The 18,161-nt window shown below is 34.7% G+C and overlaps 1 protein-coding gene across 6 annotated transcripts in view; it reads left to right on the top strand.

Moving 5' to 3' along the window:
• Window positions 1–18,161, top strand: part of ANO3 (anoctamin 3) — a 436,084-nt gene that overhangs the window by 305,305 nt on the left and 112,618 nt on the right. For all 6 annotated transcript variants that reach the window (XM_054242186.2, XM_054242187.2, XM_078339269.1 and 3 more), the window contains 2 exons: window positions 7,263–7,363; window positions 13,706–13,750. In XM_054242186.2, the coding sequence (XP_054098161.1) occupies window positions 7,263–7,363; window positions 13,706–13,750 (146 nt within the window). The remainder of the gene's footprint in view (window positions 1–7,262; window positions 7,364–13,705; window positions 13,751–18,161) is intronic.

An 18,161-nucleotide genomic window follows, 5' to 3' on the forward strand; every position in this document is an offset into this window, starting at 1 on the left:
TTTGTATTGTAGTAGAGATGTGGTTTTACCATGTTGGCCATGCTGGTCTTGAACTTCTGACCTTAAGCGATCTGCCCGCCACAGCCTCCCAACGTGCTGAGATTACAGGTGTGAGCTACCACATCCATCCCTATCATTGGGTTTTAACTAGTTTTGTAAAAAATAGGAGCAACAAAGTAAAATGAAAAAAACCTGTTTTGATGAAATATCTAGACAATTTGCTAATAAGCTTTATCAGAGTGTTAGTAGGCACTTAGATATAACACTGAAATCCCTTTCCCCCTACAGAACGTCTCCTGGAATTAGTTTTCTGAGGAACACACATTAGGAAGTAATAAACTGCAGTTTGGGGTAGCCCTAGACAAACTAATCCATTTATAGTTATTGAAACCCTTCGTTACATATAAAATAACAAACACACCATGATTTGACTCTTTACAAGAAAAAAATTACTCACACACACCCTAGGGTTATAGAGCCTGGCAAACATAATCCTGACTTCAGTTTTCTGTTGACTCCTTTAGTTGTTTATTATTCCTCTTCCAGGAAATTTAACCCAAAATACCCCCCTCATCTCTGGTGGCTAAATAAATAAAGAAGTATTTATTGAAAGAAAAACTCATGAACTCAGTCTTGCAATAGACTTTTATTCTTTTGATATCCTGTGACTCCTCCTCCATACAAATAGAATTAATCACTCTTCATCTGCTCCCAGAGCAGTTTATACATAGGTCTTATTATGATATTGGTATTTTTCTCACATTATCTCCAACTGTTTATTCATTAGCAAATTATTTTTGGCAAGCACTGAGTAAGCTGCTGAGAAATATGATTAACTTAGACAAAATCTCTGCCTAGACTCAGTTTACAGTCAATATAAGGAGTCAGACATGAAAATTGTATGTTTGTAATAGGTATTGCTCCCAGCTTCTACCTACTTTTCTTGCCAGAAAGCCCAGATTCTCAGTTCTGAGTCTTCCTTTTCCTTGTTCCTCCAAACTTTTCCCATGAATAATACAGGATGTTACTCATCCAAAAAAGGTCCTGTTCTGAATTTAAAGGGAAATCTATTCAATCTTGGGCTCTCCCTCTTAAATCACTCCCAAATGATGTCTTTGTTTAGATTGACTCTCAGCAGGACAGTGTCTATTTGTCTGCTGTTATTCCTGAACAGAGAGATTTCTCATTCTGGGCTCCACAATTACAGCTCTTTGAGTCTACATTCAGCTTCTTAGGATTTGTTTCCTACTGTTAAATAAATTGCCAGGACAGCATGATCAGGTGTGTTCAACCTCAACTGCATATTGTTGGAACAGCCATCCCTGCAGATTGCTGCCATTGTGTTGAACACAAGTTACCAGTCTTGACTTTCTGTGTCCTCCCAACTGTGTACCTCTGACTTACTTTCCCAACAGTGAAAAGGTTAAAGCTACTCTGGTTTTCCAGAACAGATATTATTCGTTTTGAAGCTGAGTTGGGAGATTTTTATGTCTTCCCTCTGAAAAGGCCATAGAAGACTTATGTAATTTTACCCAAACCACTGTAAAAACTCTGCCTATCCAAGCAAGGGAAAGTTCTGCAAATTAAGAAAACAAAAAAAATCTTGTTACATTCTTTCCACTTGACTAATACTTGCATAAATAAGAGAGTACTTCAGAGACTGCATAGGAAAGATAATCTGACCCAAGGTAGCTTTCAATCTACACTTACTAATACAATGTTTAAAATTCTTTACTAGGATAACCTTTATCATTAGAAACTGTGACAAGTGGCCTAAAAAGAAAGTAAATGGTGCTAAAATGGCTTGTAACAAGGGTCGTGATATGGTCTGGAGGGTGAGGGAAGGCGAAAAGAAAGAGAAATTTTAAAAATAAACTTTTAATTGAGATATGAAAAATGAATAGTAGCTAATGTAAGTGAATAAAGGGACCAGATGGGGTTGTCAATACTGAACTGTATATTAGAGTCACGTGGTGATCGTTTAAACTATTAATGTCAGATCCCACCTCAGCATAGGTCAATTAAAGATCAAGATGGTGGTAGGAGAAAGGACATGGATATTTTTCAATACCAGAAAAAGCAGGTTACTAAAAGAGGTTGGAAAGAATGACTACAGTTAAGTCATTCTTTTTTGCAGTTTAAGACTTTTGATCATTAACTTAAGAAAAATGGGAAGGTATTGAATAATTTTCAGCAAGCTAGTATTGTGATCACATTTGTTTTTAAAAAAGATAAATTTGGATAACTGAAAAGAACATAGATTTGAAGAGCAAGACTGGATGCACAGAGATCATGGGTAGCACTAGAGATGCAGTTTCTATCAGCAATTTGTCTTTCTCTTAGATTGAAAGCTATGAGCTATCATATCCTATGTTCTTTCCATGCTGTGCTAACAATTTGCAGAGTGACTTTGTAAAAACCTAAGTTTTTTTCTCTTCTCTCAAGAGTGAATCTCCTGCCTCTTGGGAATTTGGGGTGGAATAATTAAATAATAATGTGAAGTGTGAAGGTAGTGGGTGTTTCGTTCTCTGAGGAGCTTGCCTTCATCAGAGCTGAACAGAATAGCGCCAGATTGGCAGCTTTTGATTCTTGGGGAAAAGGTAATCTTTCTCCCTGACAGCATCATTCCCACACCAGCCCCCTGCCCAGTAACTGCAAGAGAATGAAACTACTTTTCTTTTCTTCTGTTTTGTTTTTTAAGTAGAGGTATAGAAAAAGAGAAATTAAGTCAAATAAGTTATAAAAGAAGGTTATGTTGGCTGATAAAATCTCTATATATTTTAAGACATACAAAATGAGAAATGTTATGTGTGTGCACTTAGCTTGGCATTTCACTTATTGATGGTAGTTATTGTAATGCAGAAACATCCTTCTAAGGCATTTCCTTATTTAAGTATATTAGATTATTTTACCTCTTAGATGTTGACAGTAATGACTTAGTAACCAATACTGTTCATGATGCTAATTTGAATCCTGACACAGTACACTCTTCCAGAATAGTTCAGGCTTACTTGCTTTCTTGTCTCCATGACACTGGCTTAGATGTAAATTACATAAAATGTGTTCTAAAAATAGGTTAACATAGTCAACCATTTAATAAATGCTAGTGCATGTCTACTATATGTCCAGCACAGAACTAGGTGCTAGGGATACATAAACAAAACAAGGTATCTTCTCTGCTGGCATTTACAGAGCAAATGAAGGTAAAAATACTACAGAAAAGAGAGTGTGTAAGAAAGATAAGGCAAGGGCAGACAAGAATTAGCAAGCGACCAAATGGGATGCAAGTGAAATGAGTGAGACAAAGGATAGCAGTAGAGGTTATGGAGATATCGAGGGTAAGATTATAAAAGGCTATGTAAGTCATTGAAGAAACTTTGGCTTTCACTCTGAATGAAATGGGGTTCTAAGAAATGGCATGACCCGAGATACATTTTAATAGGTCATTCTGACCCTTGTGCAAAGAATAGACCACTGGGGACAAGAGTGTGAGCAGAGGTACTGCAGGAGTCCTGACCAGAGATGATGATGATATAAACCAGAATGATAGCTGTGAAGGAGGTAGGGAGGATCAGAATCTGGCAATATGTACTGTAAATTAAAACAAATCAGGAATAACCCCAGTAGTAGGAGACACAGGTTTTCCTGCTGTGGAGCTTATTCCTTCCCATATCTCTCTCAACATTCATCACATTATCAGTCTCTCTTTCATGCTACTACTGTACTCTGGCAACTAACATGCCTAGACTTTAGAAACTATGATGCCCTAAAGGAGAATGAGACCTCCATTTATACCAGAATAAGGCCCAGCTCCTGAAAAATTATTTCTTGTCCCAAGATCTATCTATTCCACAACAGAAATTTTACTTTCAAACCCCTCATGGAACCATTAGGAGAATGCAAATGATTGGTGTCTTCTCAAGGTCTTGGCCCTACATGTCAAACATCTCAGTCTGGGTGTAGATTGGTTTTTGTTTTAAGTCATTCATCTTCATGAAGGTCACTCTTCCAGCTTCTGGGGAAAATGAGGACTGGATAGATTTTCTGTAATCTTCAGGGTGTCAGTTTTTCTCTCCTTGAGTAATCTCTGAATAAGAACTTACATCTACTCAGAAACAAAAACGTAAAGTATAGGCATAGAACAATTTAATACATAAAGATAAAAAAGACAAATCTTCCAAAGAAACTATAAACTCTAGAGAAATTGTTTGTTTTTAAATAAAATGTATGCTCAGTTCAGAGAAAAATGTTTAACTCATCAAGTTAAACCTTGATTCAGGTCACTGTACTTCAGAGTTCTTCCCAAATCATAGATGAATACTGGCTTTATCCTTATGCAACTCAAGGAGGTTTACAGAGCCAAGGAAGAGGCTCTACCAAAGGCAAATGGAGTAGACAGAACAATTCAAGCTTTGAAATTAATCATCATTTTTTGTAGTTTCTGATTTGAGAGGCTTGCTGTCAACTGAGAAAAAAACATTTCTGGAAAATTTATTAGGCATGAGCACTATGATGTGCCCAATCTTTTATAACATTCACACTCTGTGAGGTAGAGATAAGTTCATTCATTTTTCAGATGAGAAAACTGAAGATAAGAATGGTTCAGTAATTTTTCTAAGGCCATAGAGCTAGTAAATGGTAGAGATGGAATATGTACTTAAGCCTTTGTGATTCCAAATACCATGCTTTTTCATTTATACCATATGATTTCTTCCAAGTAGGCAATAAAGATTGAGGAAATTTAAACTGTGCTTGGTGAGAGGCAAGGTGGTGTAACACTGGTAGCCAACACCGTAATTTCAATCAAAGGATCTTTGTCATCTTACCTAAGAATTTTTGTAAGGTTAAAGAAGGAAGATTTATAGTAAAATTTAACACATCTTTCACTTACCCTGGGGATGAAGGAGTCATTCAAATAGATGAATGTTTACACTTTATGTTTCATGTTTTAAAAAGATTTTCTCATCAGTATCATTCCTGCCCAAAAACCTTTCCACCAAATCTGGAACATTTACTAAAAGAGACTGGAAATAACATGACAATCTTCTCTTTTCTTTAATCAGTGACAGATTTCCAGCTGGGTGGTACATTTTTAAACAAATGGTTATTTGAATGAATCAATGGTCACTTTAAAAATTTATATGTATTTTTCCCTAGCATAGATAATATGTTTAACCTTGGTCTGAATTCAAAGACCCATAGATATTTGAGACATAGTATGTTTACTTTGGCATTGTCAATTTTCATTTTAATAATTCTTTGTCTTTAATTTGAAATGAATATACTTAAATAGGAAAAGTCCTTTGGAATTTGCACTGACGTGAAAGCATCTTATGCTGTTTTTCCCATGGTGATTTGCAAAATACTAGTACCTCAATAAGCTATGGGGATTAAAAACAATCCGTGATCCAGAAGTTTGGAAATTCAGCATACTTTATCACCTGCCTAGATATTTTTAGCAAATGCATCCATATTAAAGTGTCTCAGAAGTCCTCTAATGAGAAACCCCAAATTTACTTGATCGTGGAATGAGCCCCCACTTCTGTGTTTCTAATACTCTATGGAACAAACTGGCAACTTCTGGTCTATGAAGGTGACTACCCAATGGAAAGGGTAGCCAGGATGTCTTCTAGGTTTGAATATTAGTCCAATGACATTGGTTCTCTAAATACTGTTTGGAAATGTTGCTAATACAGCTGGGTGAGGTGCCTCACACTGGTAATCCCAACACTTTGGGAGACTGAAGTCTGGATCACCTAAGTCTGGAGTTTGAGACTAGCCTACCAACATGGCAAAACCCTGTCTCTACTAAAAATACAAAATTAGCCAGGCATGGTGGTGTATGCCTGTAATCCTAGCTACTCAGGAGGCTTAGGCAGGAGAATCACTTAAACCTGGATTGCACCATTGCACTCCAGCCTGGGCAACAAGAGCAAGACTCCGTCTCAAAAAATTAAAAAAATAAAATGTTGGTAACACAAAAATAAAATATCATCTGGCAAATCCATGAAACTAGCCCTGCTTAAAATATGAGGCTATAGTAATATATGCATATGAAAACTTTATAGTTTAATTTTAAAACCTATATGATTTTGAATTAAATCAAATAATTTCTACACTATTCTTGAGCTTTTAAGATTCATGTATTTCTGGATAAATTACATCTAACGGAAATATAATGAACAGTGTTAATCAAATGGAGCTGAGCCGTGTGTAACCTGGTGGGTACATGTAAAAGGAAGCAAACAACAGTTCTTATATTTCAGATGTTCAGCTCCTGTAATCATGTGAAGGATAAGCTCTGTGGACTTCATTGTTAGAATGGATATATACTTGTCCCATGCTCTGTGAACCCCAGATATTGTAGGAACTTCAGGAAATAACTGTGTTGGCTTCCTTTTAAAGTAGGGTTGAATATGAATATGAGTGATATATGATGCCTAGGTAGTCATTTATTTATTTGTTTTAGACTACTGAACCAAACCTAAGAATTGTGATGATTCTCTTACTCAGAAGGGTATCAGATTATCTCAGTATAGCAGTATGATCAAAATATGCAGATAATCACAGAATTTCCAAGAATTAAATCAGAGTACCCCATTTTGTAAAAGCTCTTTAGATTATTCTTATGCATACTTGACTCTGCTTAAAAACCTTTTGTCTAGTCAAAAACACTTTAATCTTATTTGTTTGATACAAGTAAAAATAGATGCAAAGATGAAAGAAAGAAAGCAAATATGACAACTGTATGAAATAACAGACTTGTATGATTTATATTCTGTTTTTTTCCAGTATTATCACAGGACCAAACACATAGTTTAAGGACCTAGTAGTTACTCAATAAAATGTGGTAGAAAAATTAATCAATTAGTTAATAAATGACTGATGGTAACTGGCAGTGTTTCTTTCCCCTCTTAACAGGAATGAGGTTATGATAAAAAGCCCTTCAAAAATAATTTCACATTCTTAATTGGTTTATGATTGATAGTGCTGACTGGGGATTCTGCATGTTGATAATGATCAATGTAAGAAAATGCACTAATTCACCTAGGTGGTTATTTCGTGTACATAATGTCATTATTACATTTTTATCAAGGTTTTTCTTCACTAAGAAATTTTTAGCCATGTAAATTTCTTTTAAATCAGTGACAGTGACCATTCATAGTCAAGGGGACAATGTTTGTTGTTCCCAAATAAAACTATGGCATGATATCATCAGCTCTAATTCTGAATAATGTTGCCTATCTTGCTATCATTTGCAGCCAGCTATTGCAAGCCCCGATATTATGTTTATCAAAATTCACATTCCATGGGACACGCTGTGCAAGTATGCAGAAAGGCTGAATATCAGGATGCCCTTCAGGTACTTTCAAATTTTACTTTATTTTATCTCAATATGTATTAAAACGAGTCTAAATTTGGATCACCTTACAGCAAGAAATGCAACCACTTCTGCAGAGAAAATGCTTTTTCTTTCAAAACTTCAATTATTCTGGACAGTTATTTTTTTATTCCTAATTTGTTTGTCTAATTTGGCAAACTTTCTGATTCTCTAGACACTGTATCATTTCAAGGTGGACCTGCCTAGTGGGAGAGTAAAACAGTTATTTTCAATTTTGACTTACAACAGTACCCAAGATCAGTCTCACTTCTTATTTCATATGTGTGGGCAGAACTGTTTTTATTTTCGCAGAAGGCAGAATATATGAGCGTACAGCATTTTCTATGTATATAAATTTTCCTTCTCTGTATAGTCATTAGCAAAAAGTCATTTCTCAGGTTAATGCAACCAGGATGGTTTCTTAATTCTGTCCTCAATAACAAGAAATAAATGGTAATAGGAGGACTGCTTCTTTCAAAGATTTTTCAGTCCTTCCTTTAGACAAGTAAAGATTGAATAGACCTCAGTTTCCCTATGTTGAGTATCTTGTGTTTTATGTAGAATGTGTCACTTTCCTCCATCATTTCTCACAGTAACATTCAACAATGCTCTTACTATGCAAGTATTTACTCACATTGAAGACATGAACATGTATACTGATGTGCATCTTAATATGCTTCCTCTTGTGTGAAAGTTTTAAAAGGTTTAGCACAAACAGAATGCCAAGTAAGAGCCTCTAGAAAATGAATATAAGTGAAAACTAAGTGCAATTCAAAACTATGGAGAAATTTGTCAGACCTGGTAGCATGAAAGAGTCCAACTCTGGCAGAAGTGCTGATATTCTCAAATATTATGACAAGCCTCTATAGTATTCAAGATATAATGTGAGGTATTGATCCCTCATCTTCTTAGTCATTTTTTAACTGCCTGGTAGGAATGCATGTAAAAGAAGAGTTCTACTCTATCCAAGAAAAAAAGGAAAAAGGGTGGAAAAACATGGAACATATTTACTCTATCCCTTTTAATTGATGTTTTGCCTGAAGTTTCTTCTTTACAATGTTCTTCAAAAAAAATGTGATTATTGCATTGTGATTGTGGAAACTGTGAGAAAATACCATGGAAATTCTCATGATTTACTAATATAAATGTTTTTAAATATGCAGCATTTTCCAAAGTGTGTCAAAGTAAAACTAGTTCAACAGGATCTTAAAGGAAGAATATACTGTGACCAAATTTATTTCTGAATTTCTGAGTTAATAAATAAGCATATTTACTGAAAATATTTTTAGAGAAGTGGCTCTCAATCTTTAGAGCACATTAAAATTACCTGAAAAATAATTAAAATGAAGGTTTCTGGAACCTGCTCCCAGAGATCTTGGCATATTAGCTTTGGAATGGGGTTGGGTATGTAAATTTTAGCAAGCATTCCAAATGTTTGTGATGCTCATGGTAAGGAAATCTTGTCTTAGAGATTTTAATATTTTAATGATCTTTAATTTTTTTTTATAAATTTAAGGAGACAGTTATAAACTGTATAGCCTTTTCCTAATTTCCATGTGATACTGGTGTTCTTGAGAAAACAGTTTGAGAAATATTAGAACATAGAGTTCTTTTGGAGCATCTTTCCAGATAAGTGTAAATAATAGATGTAACATTAACTCCTTAGTAACTAACTTGTCATTTATTTACAAGGTACACTGGAAATTTGGGTTAGCAGCCAACTCAAAAGAAAAGAATGCAATTCAAGCATTAACTAAGTGGCAAAGGGATTTCATGATGGCCAATCTAGTCTCCAGTTGACAACTGTTAGCATATTCAAGAACATATCTAAAATTAAATTATACAGAATAATGACCTAAATAGGAAGCATACACATCTTTTTAGAATAATTTTTTTTACTTTAAACATCAAAAATTTTACCCATACTGAGCGGTTCCATATTTATTTATCTTTGAAACCTACCTGTCAGATTCAACGAAGAAAAGTTGCAAGATTTGTTAGCTATAACTTTTCTGAAGGTTTTTTCTTCCTCCTTGTGTTATAAACATGAATCTTGAGCATTTTATCTAAATTTTCTGCTTGGATATATGTCTAAAATTTTAATGTGCCTACATTTTTCTAGCCACTTCTTTCTTGACTTTTCTTTCAAAGTCAATATAACGTACATGTTGGACTTGATGTTTCAAATCTAACCAGGACACTTTCAAAGGTTTATGATAGGCTACATTTTCTAGTTTTTGTCATGTCAGGAAAGACTTAGCCTGCGTCTTCTGTATTCCAGAAATGTCAAATCCTTTTAACATTTTTCTCGTGATTCAAAGCTGATTCCTATTCATTCTTACCTCTCACACATTAAGAGAGTTCAGCACATTTTAAGATAATTCGGTCTGGCCAGGTGTGATGGCTCACACTTGTAATCCCAGCACTTTGGGAGGCCAAAGTGGTGGATTATGAGGTTGGGGGTGCAAGACCAGCCTGGCCAATATGGTGAAACCCTGTTTCTACTAAAAAATACCAAAAATTAGCTGGGTGTGGTGGCACATGCCTGTAGTCCCACCTACTCAGGTGGCAGAGGCAAGAGAATTGCTTGAACCCAGGAAGTAGAGGTTGCAGTGAGCCCAGATGGAGCCATTGCACTCCAGCCTGGGTAACAGAGCGAGACTCCATCTCAAAAAAAAAAGATTCAGTCATCCTGTGGCTTCTCAGATGGAGTACCCAGATAGGGTCAACCTCACATTTTTTGTCAAGCCTATTGTCCCACAAATATTTTTTTTTGGGACAAAGCAAATTTGGGGCCATATTTTTAAAACATTAAGAGCAAGCATTTTTTATTATAATTGAGATAAAACTTAGATCACTTTTTATGCAATAAAAAAGCTAATGGGGTGAAACCCTGACCCCTGACTGCTATAAAATAGATAGCAGTATGGGGGTCAGGGTTTCACCCATTTGATTGTCCTCCTCACTTAGCCCCACAGGTATCTCTACAGCTGCCTATTGAGTTTGTTGAGCTCTGGCTGCCTCAGTGGTTGAGGCAATCATTTACTTATAATTTGCAATGGTTGTTATAATAGGTAGATAGATGACTGCAGTCTTGCTGCAAGGTATAAAATAGCAGAATTTTTGAAGTGAAAATTAAGGGAAAAATAAAGAAAGCACTGTACATGAACAGTATACAGTTACTAAATTACAGGATGGGTGATTATAGGTAGAAGAAGATTTGGCCCTGCACGTTCATTTATACAGAAGAATTAAGGAGAATTACAGGTTGTTTTTTGCTTCCTGGATCAAAGATATATGGTATATTGAAAATATAATTAAAAACGAAATCTGCCCCCTCCCAGAAAACCTCTCCACAAAAATAGAAAGGAAGAAAACCATTTCATTATTGAATAAACATTAAACCAGAATGTGATTCTTATCGTAGTCAATTCACTAAAAAGTTGTAAAGACAAAGGGAAATCTCATTTTTTTAATATAACCAAACAAATACAACCTATTGCATGCATATTCTCAAAATAAACAATAACTAGCCCTGTATTAGTCCGTTTTCATACGGCTATAAAGAACTTGCCTGAGACTGGACAATTAATAAAGGAAAAAGGGGTTTAATTGACTCACAATTCTGTATGGCTGGTAAGGCCTGGGGAAACTTAACAATCATGGCAGAAGGGGAATAAGCACCTTCTTCACAAGATGGCAGAAAAGAGAAGAAATGGAGGTACTTCCAGACACTTATAAAACCCTCACATTTCCTGAGAACTCACTCACTATCACAAGAACAGCATGAGAGAAACCACTGCCATGATCCAATCACCTCCCAGACTCCACACCTGGGGATTACCCTTTGAGATGAGATTTGGGTGGGAACACAAAAACAAACAGTATCAATCCTTTAAGTAAGAGGACTTAACAGCACCATTTGTCACTTATAGTTCATCATAGATTCACCTGGTAATTGGGCTGTTAATTAGCTTCATACAGAAGAGAAATAAAACCTCTCATATCTATTTGACAGGAGGTAGTTCTGCAGCTTGGTGCAAGGCATCCACCAAAGTTAAGCTCCTGCCTCTCACAGAAACTGGGATGCGGCTGCTATCTCCCGTGATATTTACATTGTAAAAAGATGGCCTCTAAGTCCTGATAAAAGGCCCATTTCATTTTCTAAAGAATCATATACATTTCAAAGAGTGGAGAAAGTACTTATAATGGCAAGTTTTCTTAAGTTAATGCTCTCAGAAGAGAGAGGGAGGAGAAGTCTCTTTCCTTTTCAACAGGGAGAATTAAGTCTATTATTTTTCATTTTTATTTGCTCTTACCATATAGATGGTCTAAAAACTATATTTATCTTGTATGACTTTCATTCTCAGTTTTTTTTATTTCTCCTAATGCATTTTCTCAATAGTTTTTTAATTGTTTAAGAGAAGTATTCAAACAACCATCAATAAAAGTAGAAAGTGGTGTTTAGTTCAAATGCCAACCCTCTTCATATTCTTTTATAATATTCCTAACCATATCTACTTGTGATAATTACAATTGTAAACTTTATCTCCTTTTAATAATGTCCCTGGATTGTTTGATGCTGGGAATTATTTTATACCAATTTCCACATTTATAGTTTTTTTTTTTTTTTTTTTTAATGATACTGTATTCAGTAAGTGTTTGTTAAATGAGAAATGCTTTCCGGTACTGAAAGAGATAAATGCAACTGTGAATTAAACAAAGGCTCATTCATTTATTCATCGGCTATCTGAGTGCTTTCTATTTTTCAAGCAATGTGCCAAGTACGCACTACCCATACAAAGTCGGAGAAACAAAACCAACTACTGTCTTTAAGAAATGCTTCTTTTAAAAAAGAATGTCAGTGAAGAGCTATGTCACATCAGGGAAAATAGTGCAAGACAATCTATGTAAAGGTGGTTCTGAAGAAAAAGAGGAGTTTACAGTCCAGTAAGAATTGAGTGAAGTATGCACCCAAGCTTTTGTGTATGTTTGAAAAAGAATGGAGAAGATATTTAAAGTGTGAGTTTAGGATAGTTATAACAAGCTTCAGTGTTCCATATTTGAAGATAGTGTTGGAATACGGTGGGGACAACTTTAAAGTTATTTTCTGGCAATATAATTGCAGTGAAATATGGTATCCAAAAGTTTTCAAGTTTTCTAAACAGCTAATAACATACTTAAGGGCTAGATATTGGATGTCCTATTAACCCTGCTTTCTAGATACCAAGCATGATGGAGTTTACTGATCCTCTGAAATGCATTTTAGTGATGAAAATAAAGAGGTATTTTAAGAGAGTAAGAATATTAGATTTCTAAGCTCCAACATGAGCATGTGGAGAAAATTATTTAGGAGATGAATTCTGTTACCTTAAGTTTTAGTTTCTCTAAGAAATGTTATACCTCTACTTAAAACATTCAATATCTTCCCCATTACTTTTCATCTAAAAACCTTAGCATTAGTTGTTAAGGCCCATTATCATCTGTGCCTTGTTTGCCATCCTCCACTCTTTTATCACGATCCTCAACTTTTAGTATATACTCTAGCTATTACCAAATTGGTTGCAGTTCTCTAAATCTTATAATACTTGGTTTTGTCCCAAAAACCACCTCATATGTTGCTGCTACCTTTATCTAGGATGTCATGTGTAACCACTTTACCCAAAAGACTACTCCCATTCATGCTTTGAGATTCAGTACAGGTGACATATCCTATGGGAAAACTTCCCTGTGTCCTTCGTCCCCCATCTATAAAAACTAACTGAGCTCCCCTTCCTCAGTATTTCCATTGCCTCTCTGTTTTCTTGCATTTTCACATTTAATTTTAACTGATGACTTCTCACCTCAACTATCAAGGAAGCTTCTTGAGGACACAAACTGAGCCTCCTTTTTTTCTCTAAAGTTGTGGTGGTTCTAACTTACCACTCCTTAGCAAATCAGAAGTATTTATTTCATATGTATTAAATGGATGTATAGATAGATGGATGGCTTTATATAAAATGTAAGAAAATAATTCATTTAGTATAAATTGAGTGGCAGAAGACAGACTTTCAAAAAATAGAATTAAAAATAATTTCATTTTTTCAAAAGTGGTCTGCAGATTTATTAGAGTGTCTTTGTTATTAGTATCTTAAATTCTGAAATTAAAGCAATGTAAAGTTGATGTTCCTCATATTATGCTGGGTTGCTTCAAACATCTTAAATTTCTTAAGCATATGGAACTTGGGGTATGGAAATGCTCAATATGATTGAATGTTATTACTCACTTGTATCACTTTATTGTTCTTGTTACTTTCCTCAGCTGATTTCTATTGTATTTTTCAGGAAAAAGTGCTATTACACTGACGGGAGGAGCAAATCAATGGGCAGGTTGGTGGGTGATGAATCATTTCTTTATAACCAATTTGTCATTTGGAAAAAACAGAAGAAGATACTTGATTTCCTATATCAGCAGTTGTAAATTGTAGGAAGAATAATTCTATTGATTTGTTGAAGAGATTTCTGAAATGACTTATGCCAAATTTAATAACATTTACAATCCGATAGTCTTTTTGTTACAATTTATTATTGCCATTCTTGGCTTCTTCCCATGTTATAATGTTATGGAAGGAGGATTTTAATTGCAATTTAGCATCTTACAATAGTTTAATTTTAAAAATATTTATAAGATGAGATCGATGGTTAAACGATGACCCACTAGTAACAGAACAATAAACCCAGCAAAGATCTTCTGTATCATTCAGTCCAGTTCTCTCATTTGAAAGAAGTGGTAAAGACTAGTGTTCAGAGAGATGAGGTACTTTACTAAAGCCATATAGCGTCTTTTGAATCGCAGACCCACTCTTATTCTTAACATTCAAAGGTATCTCTTATCCTAGTATTGAATATGAACTTTTGAGTAGCTTTACTTCAAAATATTAGCTCTTTTACCTATTGTGCTAAGAGTAACTGGAAAAAAAGTTAATCAAACCACAACCCTGAGATGGAAGGAACTCTTCCTCCTGAATCTTCTTGTCACTACTTAACTGGAAGAAATCAGCTTCCATTTAATGAATGCACAAATAAAAAGTTTCTTACCCTTGGCAGTTTTCTGCACCTTGCAAAAGAATCAGTTAACAAAGATAAAGCATGTGAATGTGGTAGAGTATGCTCCATTGAATAATGTTGCAGATGTATGTTACAAATCAGAATAACATAAAAACTAGAAGAACTACATAGTGTAAATAACAGGCCATTTGAGGAAATGATTCAATAAATCTAGTTTCTTTACTAAAGAAAATTGAATATAATTTCAAACTTTATAAATCAGAATGAGAAAATATTGGTCTCTTTCAAGCATTAATTTTAGATGTGGCAGTATTGAGTGACAAGAAAAGTAAATTATGGAGAAAAAAACCTTAAAATTAGAATGAATATTAAAGAAATTGGTATTGAAATAGCTTTTCCTTTTTAAACTAATGATGCTCTTCAGCCAAGTCACATTTTTCTGTCAGGTTAACATTCTCATTTAGAATGAGCTCTCATTTCCTATGTGGGTTTTTGGTCCTGGTCTATGTAGCAAATTTCCAGTCATTTTGCTAATGAAGTTAGTCACTGGAATATTATATTATGCAAATTTGCAACTGCGGGTTTCTTCTCTTTGCTCTGCATATGCCTGCTTATTGTTGGATGGCTGATAGAATCTCTAGTTTTGCTTCAGTTTCCTACTATAGAATTAGTGAGACTTTGTTACTGCATAATTAGTGGGTTTTCTGTTAAACGTGAATCTTCCTTTTGGAAGTATAAAATTCTATATATTGAAACTGGAACAAATGTCTGTTCATATAAAGTTATCATGACAAACGCATGTGGTAAATCCTAGAGAAACATTTTTAATAAGGTAAAAAAATGTTCTTTTCTCTGTTTTGGTCAAATTTAAAAGTAAACTAGAAAAACAAACACTATTATATGTCATTATTCGTTTTATCTTTTATGTTTCTCTTTTTCTGTGTAAGTTCATAAAATGAAAATTCAGTTATCAGTTATTCGAAATGATTATTAAAATATCTTGAACCTTACTATAGCCCACCTCTTTTCATTTTACTTATAATAAGTAATTCTCTTTGTTCTGTTTCTTTGTGGATCACGTGGGAAGGACAAGGAATAAATAGAAAAGTAGTCTGTAAAATTATATAACACTAAACTGAAAAAAATTACAAAATTTATAAACTCAATCTGAGACATTTTAGAAAGTGAAAAAATTGAAATCAAACGTGGCCATTTAGTTTCACGTCTGCTTTTCTTTTCCTGGAGTGGGGAAGGATTTTTCTCACATGCTTAGTCTTGAGCAGTACACATTAGGGGATAATTAATGTACAGACAACTGTTCAGCTTTTGAAGATCATCACTTCTCCAGCAGGTTGAGAGGAAATTGTTAGCATTATTATCACTGCAATTTATTTTTTATTCAGAAAGCATTTTCACATTCAGTTATTAAAGCATCTTAAAAATGACTCTGCAAGGGAAGCAGAAGAGAGAATAGCTAGTTTTGCAGGCCAGAAAACCAAAAAAGACTCTTGTACCATCCCCACCCACACACCTCGTGCCCAGCTTTCACAGCTGGTTTGGCAGAGTTTGTGCTTCAGTCAAGTTCTTTTGACCCTTTTATCCTGACTTGTTTTCCATTTTCATGGAATTCTCTTAGCTTTTCTCTGATTGCAGCAAAGAAACTAAAGCTCTATTTTTACATTATGCCATGATATCTTAAGTTTGCAAAATGTCTAACACAATAAAGGTTTAGTAGAGTGTAGATAATATATTAGATTACATTGGTGGTATGGTGATGGTACTTTTAGTAGTACAAATCATACATTGTTATTATTATAAACATTTATTGAGTACTTACTGTGTTCTGTGCACTGTGGTGTCAGACATTATTTATTTAATTCTCAAGGTATTCCTTTTCAATTACGAGAAGAAAAACTGAGTGAGGCTTAAAGAAATTGATAACCTAGATTCTTGCATCCTGGTATTCAAATTCAGGCCAACTATATTTCACTATTAGACTCTGTTTACCCCTTCCTTCATAGGAAGTGTATGTGAAAAGCCTAAAGTGATAATATTGTTTATTTTCTGTTAACATCACAAATGATGGTCTGAAACCACTTTTATTCCATTTCTTTTAAAAATATTTAACATTCACATTTATACCCACTTTGTTTATGATATTGTCAGAGCTGCTAGAGCCTTGGGTACTGTAGCCTGTCAGCATCTTTTTTCTTTCTTTTTTCAAGACAAAAAAAAAAAAACCTGTTGCCTGGGCTGGAGTGCAATGGTGCGATCTCAGCTCACTGCAACGTCTGCTCCCTGGATCAAGCAATTCTCCTGCCTCAGCCTCCCAAGTAGCTGGGATTACAGGTGCCCGCCACCACGCCCGGCTAATTTTTTGTATCTGTAGTAGAGACGGGGTTTCACTATTTTGAACAGGCTGATCTCCAACTCCTGACCTCATGATCCGCCTCCCTCAGCCTCCCAAAGTGCTGGAATTACAATCATGAGCCACTGCGCCCGTTGGCCCATCAGCATTTTCTAAGTGTAATTAGAATGCCTCCTTTTATTTGATCCTCCTAGCCTCATATTGAAGGAGAACAGATGGAATTATTCCCTCTCTTTAGAAATGAGGAACCTGAAGCTCAAAGATTGGAAATATTTAGCCCAATTTGAGTGACCAGCACTAGAACACTATCTTCCAACTCCTACCCCATTGCTTTTTTCAACTATGCTAATTTTAAAAAGCTTGAGTGATTATGATGCAATCTATTCAGTGTTTTCTACACATCTATACATCAGAATCTCGAATGAGGTGACATTTTATTATTTTAAAGGCTGTCTTTATGATGAGAAGAAGCAAAATGAACACCTCAAATACTACATATTTATTATTTTAGGCTAGAAAAAAAGTTTTGTTTTCTCCAAAAACAAAAACGACTTGACAAGTAAATGATATAACTTTACTTGGCAAAGGAAAAATCGAGACTTTCACATACTAGTCTTTGCATTAGGATATTATTATTTCAGATTACACATGGTAATTTTACCATGATAGGCTTGAATGAAGTCATTCCTGAGATACAATATTCACTGCTTACCCATTGCTATACTATTTTTTTTTCTGAAATTTAAGCAGAGTTGGCCTAAGAAATATTGAGGTGTGTTATATTTAATACTTCTCTACAAAAATATTCTCTCCTGCTACTTTGACTTGCTATTGCAGAAGCCAAAAATTTCCCCAGATAGAAACTCATAGTGTGTAAATATTGCAATTGTGTTATTAAACACAGCAATTATTATAGTAACTCTGAATTTAGACTTTTGGAGTCAATCCCTGCAGTCAATATGTTTCTTCTGTTTCTATTTTTCGCTGTAAAATAAATCTGATTTCAATCACTGTACGTATTATAATAGAACTAGGTTATTAGTATAATCTAAAGCTGGAGCCAAAGTATCCTGTTGTCAGATTTCCCAAAATATTGTCCAAATGATATATGCCAGGTGTCTATGTTAAACCCATTACTCAAAGTATAGTCTGTGGTTAGCAACGTGAGTGTCCCTTAAGAGCTATGTAGAAATGTGGAATCTCAGTCCCCATTCCAGGCCCATCAAATTAGTATCTACATGTTAACAAGATAATCAGCTTATTCCTATGTTCATGAGAATCTTAAAAGTCCTGCAAAGGCTCCTTGTCCCAACGTTTCTTATTATAAATTATCAAGTCTAGAATAAAACACCAATTTGCAACTCT

Source organism: Callithrix jacchus, chromosome 10 (genome assembly GCF_049354715.1).
Source record: "Callithrix jacchus isolate 240 chromosome 10, calJac240_pri, whole genome shotgun sequence".
Lineage (NCBI taxonomy): Eukaryota > Metazoa > Chordata > Mammalia > Primates > Cebidae > Callithrix > Callithrix jacchus.